Here is a 9854-nt window from a genome sequence, read left to right as displayed (position 1 = left end):
CATTATAACATGCTGGAACTCTCACAACCATTAAAACACTGATTGTGTCACCATTATAACATGCTGGAACCCTCACAACCATTAAAACACTGATTGTGTCACCATTATAACATGTTGGAACCCTCACAACCATTAAAACACTGATTGTGTCACCATTATAACATGTTGGAACCCTCACAACCATTAAAACACTGATTGTGTCACCATTATAACATGCTGGAACTCTCACAACCATTAAAACACTGATTGTGTCACCATTATAACATGCTGGAACCCTCACAACCATTAAAACACTGATTGTGTCACCATTATAACATGCTGGAACCCTCACAACCATTAAAACACTGATTGTGTCACCATTATAACATGATAGAACCCTCACAACCATTAAAACACTGATTGTGTCACCATTATAACATGCTGGAACCCTCACAACCATTAAAACACTGATTGTGTCACCATTATAACATGATAGAACCCTCACAACCATTAAAACACTGATTGTGTCACCATTATAACATGCTGGAACCCTCACAACCATTAAAACACTGATTGTGTCACCATTATAACATGATAGAACCCTCACAACCATTAAAACACTGATTGTGTCACCATTATAACATGATAGAACCCTCACAACCATTAAAACACTGATTGTGTCACCATTATAACATGCTGGAACCCTCACAACCATTAAAACACTGATTGTGTCACCATTATAACATGCTGGAACCCTCACAACCTACAATCATAGTCAATATTGTAATATTTAAACAATCAAACTTGATAAGAGCCACATAACATGTACTAACATGACATTCACTTCTCATGTCCTCATTATAACTCCCAAACTTATATTAACAACCACCTTAAAGACTGTATATAACACCACTAACTTAGTCATTGTCTTATTAATCTAAGTTAGCGAGAAATAGTCTACATATTAATGAACTTCCGGTGTGTACACCCACATGGCCTCTATACAAACATTGTATTATGCTATCATAAAGTATCTTATCTTAATGTGTGTTTCTGGTGATATGTTCGGTGTCATACTTACACCAGGTCCTTTATACTCACTGATATTTACACCTCTTCACCCAGGCTGTACTCCGCGTCCGGTCTTCCTTCTCCTCCTCCACTTGAGACAATCTTGTACCTATTCTGCTACACCTGGAGAAGTCACTTGTTTACCCACACCTGTAGTGTGTCCAGGTGTGTCGTGTTTATCACAGGTATTAATGACCTATACTCTGTAAGACTTAATAAACTGTTTGTGTTTAGAAATTACGAAATGTGACATCATTGAGAATGATCAAGAGTGAGAATGATTGGTGAGAATGATGAGTAGTGAGAATGATGATAAATGTTGACCCTGACTGTGTGAGGAAACTGTCATGAAGGACACGAGGTCAAGGTGGTGATGGTGGTGGTGGTGATAGTGGTAGTGGTGGTGGTGGTTATGGTGGTGGTGGTGGTGATGATGGTAGTGATGATAGTGGTGATGGTGGTGGTGATAGTGGTGGTGATAGTGGTGGTGATAGTGGTGATGGTGATAGTGGCGGTGATGATGGTGGTGATTGTGGTAGTGGTGGTGATGGGCCCATATTGATGGGGCCATATTGATGGGACCATATTGATGGGGCCATATTGATGGGGCCATATTGATGGGACCATATTGATGGGACCATATTGATGGGGCCATATTGATGGGGCCATATTGATGGGGCCACACTGATGGGCTATCAGAGTGTATGTGCCAGGGACGTTGATGGTGTGGCAATAAAGTTGCAGTAATCTTGTAACAACGGTGTCCTCTCGCTACGTTAGTGAAGAAAGTTTTTGAAATGGGAAAAAGGACTTTGTGGACACTGGTGATGGTGGCCAAGTGAAGGAATAGAGTGTTGGAGTAATGATGGAGCAGTGATGGAGTGATGGAGAAGTGATGGAGTTGGTCTACAGCACTCCACCTTGGCTGACGCCTGGGTCCGCCCACCTCACTCTCTTGACCAATCAGCGCGTTCTTCGTTGTCACGTGACCTGGCTTACGGGTCTTGAGGCGACATAACTTCCACAAATCTTCCTCTACTTTTCTCCAAACATATTTCTATACCTCGAATAACCATTTCCTACGCATAATTCCCCCTCACACACATCGTAGATAACATCTGCTGACGCTGGAAGTGAGAAGGAGGGCAGGAGGAAGCTGATAAGTAGATAAATAAAGGATTCGTGTGGGGGTGTTTGAGGTAAGACTGGAGGTGTGTGTGGGAGGCAGGTGTTGGCCAGGTGACTTCATCAAGGTGTTCAGTGTGAGTGTTGAAAGTTCAGTGAGTGCCTGGTGTCTGCAAGGCTCCGTCGGGTGAGGACTATAGGGGGGTGTAGCCTTCGTCAGCATGGCTACAGGTATGTCTATCACACGTCATGTTTACTTCGTCTTGTTCTTGTGGGGAAATATGAATGTTGAAGTGTGTTTATCGTCTGTAAGAGGGAGACCTGGAGGAAATATTGTGTGAGTTTGGTGGTAATGAGGGTGCAGGTGTTGGTGATTGGTGCAGTTGTTGGAGCTAGGCTTCAACAACTGCACCTAACTGACTCTATGATGATAAGAGATACTCAAGAAACATTAACTCAAGGGTAATAAGAGAGAATAAGAGTGTCACATAAGATGATGAGGTTTTACACTCAACTCTCCTGTTAGTCACGGCAGCCACAGTTGAAAATGAAAGTTGTGAACCCTCACAGGAAGGATCAACCACCTGCCGCAGAGTACGCTTCTGTGGCCGCCTCTAAGACCTCCTGACGACGTCTCTTGTCCTAGTGAAGACAGGAACGTAGACGGTAAGGCTGAAAGTGAGGCGAGAGACGCAGGTGTGAACCCACATGTAAAAGCGTGGAAAGTTGACTGTGACCCACATTGTAGAAGCTAATATGGTGTACAGGAGGCCAGACTCCAGTCCTTAACTCCCATCCTACCTCCGTAAATATACACAAGGAGGCCCTCCTGCCTCCTGCAGAGCCTACGTCGGGCTCTTCATAACGGAGTCCTTCAGGAAGAGACACAGAGTCCCAAATGCTGTACCAAGGACACGCACAAAGTCCTACGTGCTGTGTAGGTGTGTACCAAGCTTTCCACCGCAGGACCTCCTTCAGAGGTCCACACAGAGTCCTACATGCCGGCTGGAAGGTCGTGTATTGAGTCCTAAGTGCTGTTTAAAAGGATCTCTGTGGCAGAGTCCTTGTAGGAGGCAGCATCATGGCTTTCTTGACATTTTAGACGCATATATGACTCAACCGTAGGACTCTTGGATGAATCTCTCAGATCCTTTATAATGTTGTCTCGTAGGATCTTCAAGACGTGTGTTGTAGGATCAAACTTGTCGCGTGGGATCTTCAAGACCTGTGTTGTAGGATCAAACTTGTCGCGTAGGATCTTCAAGACCTGTGTTGCTGACGACCACCTGTATGTTGCTGCTGACGACCACCTGTGTGTGTGTGTTGCTGCTGACGACCACCTGTGTGTTGCTGCTGACGACCACCTGTGTGTGTTGATGCTGACGACCACCTGTGTGTTGCTGCTGACGACCACCTGTGAGTGTGTTGCTGCTGACGACCACCTGTGAGTGTGTTGCTGCTGACGACCACCTGTGTGTGTTGATGCTGACGACCACCTGTGTGTTGCTGCTGACGACCAGCTGTGTGTTGCTGCTGACGACCACCTGTGTGTTGCTGCTGACGACCAGCTGTGTGTTGCTGCTGACGACCACCTGTGTGTTGCTGCTGACGACTACCTGTGTGTTGCTGCTGACGACCACCTGTGTGTTGCTGCTGACGACTACCTGTGTGTTGCTGCTGACGACTACCTGTGTGTTGCTGCTGACGACCACCTGTGTGTTGCTGCTGACGACCAGCTGTGTGTTGCTGCTGACGACCACCTGTGTGTTGCTGCTGACGACCACCTGTGTGTTGCTGCTGACGACCACCTGTGAGTGTGTTGCTGCTGACGACCACCTGTGAGTGTGTTGCTGCTGACGACCACCTGTGTGTGTTGATGCTGACGACCACCTGTGTGTTGCTGCTGACGACCAGCTGTGTGTTGCTGCTGACGACCACCTGTGTGTTGCTGCTGACGACCACCTGTGAGTGTGTTGCTGCTGACGACTTTAAAGAACGTTCTCCTGACAGTGTCAGACGCTGTCTTAATTAATAATTAAAAGTGAACCACAGGAGGTTCAGAACCATTAGAAGCCGCTGATAAAACTTCAAGAACCAGGACCACCGAGCCAGATCCACTGAACCAGGTCCACTGAACCAGGTCCACTGAACCAGGTCCACTGAAACAGGTCCACTGAACCAGGTCCACTGAACCAGGTCCAATGAACCAGGTCCACTGAACCAGGACCACCGAGCCAGATCCACTGAACCAGGTCCACTGAACCAGGTCCACTGAACCAGGTCCACTGAACCAGGTCCACTGAACCAGGTCCACTGAACCAGGTCCAATGAACCAGGTCCACTGAACCAGGACCACCGAGCCAGATCCACTGAACCAGGTCCACTGAACCAGGTCCACTGAACCAGGTCCACTGAACCAGGTTCACTGAACCAGGTCCACTGAACCAGGTCCACTGAACCAGGTCCAATGAACCAGGTCCACTGAACCAGGTCCACTGAACCAGGTCCACTGAACCAGGTCCACTGAACCAGGTCCACTGAACCAGGTTCACTGAACCAGGTCCACTGAACCAGGTCCACTGAACCAGATTCACTGAACCAGGTCCACTGAACCAGGTCCACTGAACCAGGTCCACTGAACCAGGTCCACTGAACCAGGTTCCAATACGGGGGAAGTGTCACTGTACCAGCCACAAGGTCCAGTTCCACTGAACCGGGTCCACTGGCCCAGGTCCACTAAACCAGGTCCACTAGACCAGGTTCAGTGGACCGGGTTCACTGAACCGGATTCACTGGACCAGGTCCACTAGACCAGGTCCACTGGACCGGGTCCACTGGACCTGCATGGATATTCTCAGTCTAAATAAATACACACACAGAAGCGGGGCCAGGAGCTGTGACTCGACCCCTGCAACCACAAATACGTGAGTTCAACAGTAACTCTGTCCTGACTACTCAGTAATACCGTCTGTGTTCTTATGTTCTCCAGTTCTATAGTTCTTATGTTCTCCAGTTCTATAGTTCTTATGTTCTCCAGTTCTCAAGTTCTTTAGTTATTCAGTTCTCTAGTTCTTTAGTTATTCAGTTCTCTAGTTCTTTAGTTATTCAGTTCTCTAGTTCTTTAGTTCTTTAGTTCTCTAGTTCTTTAGTTATTCAGTTCTCTAGTTCTTTAGTTCTTTAGTTCTCTAGTTCTTTAGTTATCTAGTTCTTTAGTTATTCAGTTCTCTAGTTCTTTATTTCTTTAGTTCTCTAGTTCTTTAGTTATTCAGTTCTCTAGTTCTTTAGTTCTTTAGTTCTCTAGTTCTTTAGTTCTTTAGTTCTCTAGTTCTTTAGTTATTCAGTTCTCTAGTTCTTTAGTTATTCAGTTCTCTAGTTCTTTAGTTCTTTAGTTCTCTAGTTCTTTAGTTATTCAGTTCTCTAGTTCTTTAGTTCTTTAGTTCTCTAGTTCTCTAGTTCCTTAGTTCTTTAGTTCTCTAGTTCTTTAGTTATTCAGTTCTCTAGTTCTTTAGTTCTTTAGTTCTCTAGTTCTCTAGTTCTTTAGTTCTCTAGTTCTCTGGTTCTTTAGTTCTTTAGTTCTCTAGTTCTTTAGTTATTCAGTTCTCTAGTTGTTTAGTTATTCAGTTCTCTAGTTCTTTAGTTCTTTAGTTCTCTAGTTCTTTAGTTATACAGTTCTCTAGTTCTTTAGTTCTTTAGTTCTCTAGTTCTCTAGTTCTTTAGTTCTTTAGTTCTCCAGTTCTCTAGTTCTTTAGTTCTCCAGTTCTCTAGTTCTTTAGTTATTCAGTTCTCTAGTTCTTTAGTTATTCAGTTCTCTAGTTCTTTAGTTATTCAGTTCTCTAGTTCTTTAGTTCTTTAGTTCTTTAGTTCTCTAGTTCTTTAGTTCTTTAGTTCTCTAGTTCTTTAGTTCTTTAGTTCTCCAGTTCTCTAGTTCTTTAGTTCTCCAGTTCTCTAGTTCTTTAATTATTCAGTTCTCTAGTTTTTTAGTTCTCTAGTTCTTTAGTTCTCTAGTTCTTTAGTTCTTTAGTTCTCTAGTTCTTTAGTTCTTTAGTTCTCTAGTTCTTTAGTTCTCTAGTTCTTTAGTTCTCTAGTTCTTTAGTTCTCTAGTTCTTTAGTTCTTTAGTTCTCTAGTTCTTTAGTTCTCTAGTTCATTAGTTCTCTAGTTCTTTAGTTCTTTAGTTCTCTAGTTCTTTAGTTCTCTAGTTCTTTAGTTTTTTAGTTCTCTAGTTCTTTAGTTCTTTAGTTCTTTAGTTCTCTAGTTCTTTAGTTCTCTAGTTCTTCAGTTCTTTAGTTCTTTAGTTCTCTAGTTCTTTAGTTCTCTAGTTCTTTAGTTCTCTAGTTCTTTAGTTCTCTAGTTCTTTAGTTCTCTAGTTCTTCAGTTCTCTAGTTCTTTAGTTCTCTAGTTCTTTAGTTCTTTAGTTCTTTAGTTCTCTAGTTCTTTAGTTCTTTAGTTCTCTAGTTCTTTAGTTCTTTAGTTCTCTAGTTCTTTAGTTCTCTAGTTCTTTAGTTCTTTAGTTCTCTAGTTCTTTAGTTCTCTAGTTCTTTAGTTCTCTAGTTCTTTAGTTCTCTAGTTCTTTAGTTCTCTAGTTCTTTAGTTCTCTAGTTCTTTAGTTCTCTAGTTCTTTAGTTCTTTAGTTCTCTAGTTCTTTAGTTCTCTAGTTCTTTAGTTCTCTAGTTCTTTAGTTCTCTAGTTCTCTAGTTCTTTAGTTCTTAGTTCTTTAGTTCTCTAGTTCTCGTTCTCTAGTTCTCGTTCTTTAGTTCTCTAGTTCTCGTTCTCTAGTTCTCGTTCTCTAGTTCTCGTTCTTTAGTTCTCTAGTTCTTCAGTTCTCTAGTTCTTTAGTTCTCTAGTTCTTTAGTTCTTTAGTTCTCTAGTTCTTTAGTTCTCTAGTTCTTTAGTTCTTTAGTTCTCTAGTTCTTTAGTTCTCTAGTTCTTTAGTTCTTTAGTTCTCTAGTTCTATAGTTCTGTAGTTCTCTAGTTCTTTAGTTCTATAGTTCTATAGTTCTTTAGTTCTCTAGTTCTTTAGTTCTTTAGTTCTCTAGTTCTTTAGTTCTCTAGTTCTTTAGTTCTTTAGTTCTCTAGTTCTTTAGTTCTCTAGTTCTTTAGTTCTTTAGTTCTCTAGTTCTTTAGTTCTTTAGTTCTCTAGTTCTTTAGTTCTCTAGTTCTTTAGTTCTTTAGTTCTCTAGTTCTTTAGTTCTTTAGTTCTCTAGTTCTTTAGTTCTTTAGTTCTCTAGTTCTTTAGTTCTTTAGTTCTCTAGTTCTTTAGTTCTTTAGTTCTCTAGTTCTTTAGTTCTTTAGTTCTCTAGTTCTTTAGTTCTCTAGTTCTTTAGTTCTTTAGTTCTCTAGTTCTTTAGTTCTCTAGTTCTTTAGTTCTTTAGTTCTCTAGTTCTTTAGTTCTTTAGTTCTCTAGTTCTTTAGTTCTTTAGTTCTCTAGTTCTTTAGTTCTCTAGTTCTTTAGTTCTTTAGTTCTCTAGTTCTTTAGTTCTCTAGTTCTTTAGGTCTTTAGTTCTCTAGTTCTTTAGTTCTTTAGTTCTCTAGTTCTTTAGTTCTCTAGTTCTTTAGTTCTTTAGTTCTCTAGTTCTTTAGTTCTCTAGTTCTTCAGTTCTCTAGTTCTTTAGTTCTCTAGTTCTTCAGTTCTCTAGTTCTTTAGTTCTCTAGTTCTTTAGTTCTCTAGTTCTTTAGTTCTCTAGTTCTTTAGTTCTTTAGTTCTCTAGTTCTTTAGTTCTTTAGTTCTCTAGTTCTTCAGTTCTCTAGTTCTTTAGTTCTTTAGTTCTCTAGTTCTTCAGTTCTCTAGTTCTTTAGTTCTCTAGTTCTTTAGTTCTCTAGTTCTTTAGTTCTCTAGTTCTTCAGTTCTCTAGTTCTTTAGTTCTCTAGTTCTTTAGTTCTTTAGTTCTCTAGTTCTTTAGTTCTCTAGTTCTTTAGTTCTTTAGTTCTCTAGTTCTTTAGTTCTCTAGTTCTTTAGTTCTTTAGTTCTCTAGTTCTTTAGTTCTCTAGTTCTTTAGTTCTCTAGTTCTTCAGTTCTCTAGTTCTTTAGTTCTCTAGTTCTTTAGTTCTTTAGTTCTCTAGTTCTTTAGTTCTCTAGTTCTATAGTTCTTTAGTTCTCTAGTTCTTTAGTTCTCTAGTTCTTTAGTTCTTTAGTTCTCTAGTTCTTTAGTTCTTTAGTTCTCTAGTTCTTTAGTTCTCTAGTTCTTTAGTTCTTTAGTTCTCTAGTTCTTTAGTTCTTTAGTTCTCTTGTTCTTTAGTTCTTTAGTTCTCTAGTTCTTTAGTTCTTTAGTTCTCTAGTTCTTTAGTTCTTTAGTTCTCTAGTTCTTTAGTTCTTTAGTTCTCTAGTTCTTTAGTTCTCTAGTTCTTTAGTTCTTTAGTTCTCTAGTTCTTTAGTTCTCTAGTTCTTTAGTTCTTTAGTTCTCTAGTTCTTTAGTTCTTTAGTTCTCTAGTTCTTTAGTTCTTTAGTTCTCTAGTTCTTTAGTTCTCTAGTTCTTTAGTTCTTTAGTTCTCTAGTTCTTTAGTTCTCTAGTTCTTTAGGTCTTTAGTTCTCTAGTTCTTTAGATCTTTAGTTCTCTAGTTCTTTAGATCTTTAGTTCTCTAGTTCTTTAGTTCTCTAGTTCTTTAGTTCTCTAGTTCTTTAGTTCTCTAGTTCTTTAGTTCTTTAGTTCTCTAGTTCTTTAGTTCTCTAGTTCTTTAGTTCTTTAGTTCTCTAGTTCTTTAGTTCTCTAGTTCTTTAGGTCTTTAGTTCTCTAGTTCTTTAGATCTTTAGTTCTCTAGTTCTTTAGATCTTTAGTTCTCTAGTTCTTTAGTTCTCTAGTTCTTTAGTTCTCTAGTTCTTTAGGTCTCTAGTTCTTTAGATCTTTAGTTCTCTAGTTCTTTAGTTCTCTAGTTCTTTAGTTCTCTAGTTCTTTAGTTCTCTAGTTCTTTAGTTCTCTAGTTCTTTAGATCTTTAGTTCTCTAGTTCTTTAGTTCTCTAGTTCTTTAGTTCTCTAGTTCTTTAGTTCTTTAGTTCTCTAGTTCTTTAGTTCTTTAGTTCTCTAGTTCTTTAGTTCTCTAGTTCTTTAGTTCTTTAGTTCTCTAGTTCTTTAGTTCTCTAGTTCTTTAGTTCTTTAGTTCTCTAGTTCTTTAGTTCTTTAGTTCTCTAGTTCTTTAGTTCTCTAGTTCTTTAGTTCTTTAGTTCTCTAGTTCTTCAGTTCTCTAGTTCTTTAGTTCTCTAGTTCTTTAGTTCTCTAGTTCTTTAGTTCTCTAGTTCTTTAGTTCTTTAGTTCTCTAGTTCTTTAGTTCTCTAGTTCTTTAGTTCTTTAGTTCTCTAGTTCTTCAGTTCTCTAGTTCTTTAGTTCTCTATTTCTTTAGTTCTCTAGTTCTTTAGTTCTTTAGTTCTCTAGTTCTTTAGTTCTCTAGTTCTTTAGTTCTTTAGTTCTCTAGTTCTTCAGTTCTCTAGTTCTTTAGTTCTCTAGTTCTTTAGTTCTCTAGTTCTTTAGTTCTCTAGTTCTTTAGTTCTTTAGTTCTCTAGTTCTTTAGTTCTCTAGTTCTTCAGTTCTCTAGTTCTTCAGTTCTCTAGTTCTTTAGTTGTCTAGTTCTTTAGTTTTCTAGTTCTTCAGTTCTCTAGTTCTTCAGTTCTCTAGTTCTTTCGTTCTCTAGTTCTTTAGTTCTCTAGTTCTTTAGTTCTCTAGTTCTTTAGTTCTTTAGTTCTCTAGTTCTT

General features: G+C 39.6%; 1 protein-coding gene across 2 annotated transcripts in view; it reads left to right on the top strand.

The window, feature by feature from the left end:
• The first annotated feature begins 2307 nt into the window (after positions 1-2307).
• The window catches only part of dpy (dumpy), a 386475-nt gene continuing 378928 nt past the window's right edge, over positions 2308-9854 (top strand). For both annotated transcript variants that reach the window (XM_070093949.1, XM_070093948.1), the window contains exon 1: positions 2308-2406. In XM_070093949.1, coding sequence (XP_069950050.1) covers positions 2397-2406 — 10 coding nt within the window. In that variant the 5' untranslated portion in view covers positions 2308-2396. The remainder of the gene's footprint in view (positions 2407-9854) is intronic.

This window comes from Cherax quadricarinatus, chromosome 44, assembly GCF_038502225.1.
Source record: "Cherax quadricarinatus isolate ZL_2023a chromosome 44, ASM3850222v1, whole genome shotgun sequence".
NCBI lineage: Eukaryota > Metazoa > Arthropoda > Malacostraca > Decapoda > Parastacidae > Cherax > Cherax quadricarinatus.
The sequence above is the reverse complement of the archived record's forward strand: the minus strand, read 5'-3'. Positions and strand labels throughout refer to the sequence as shown.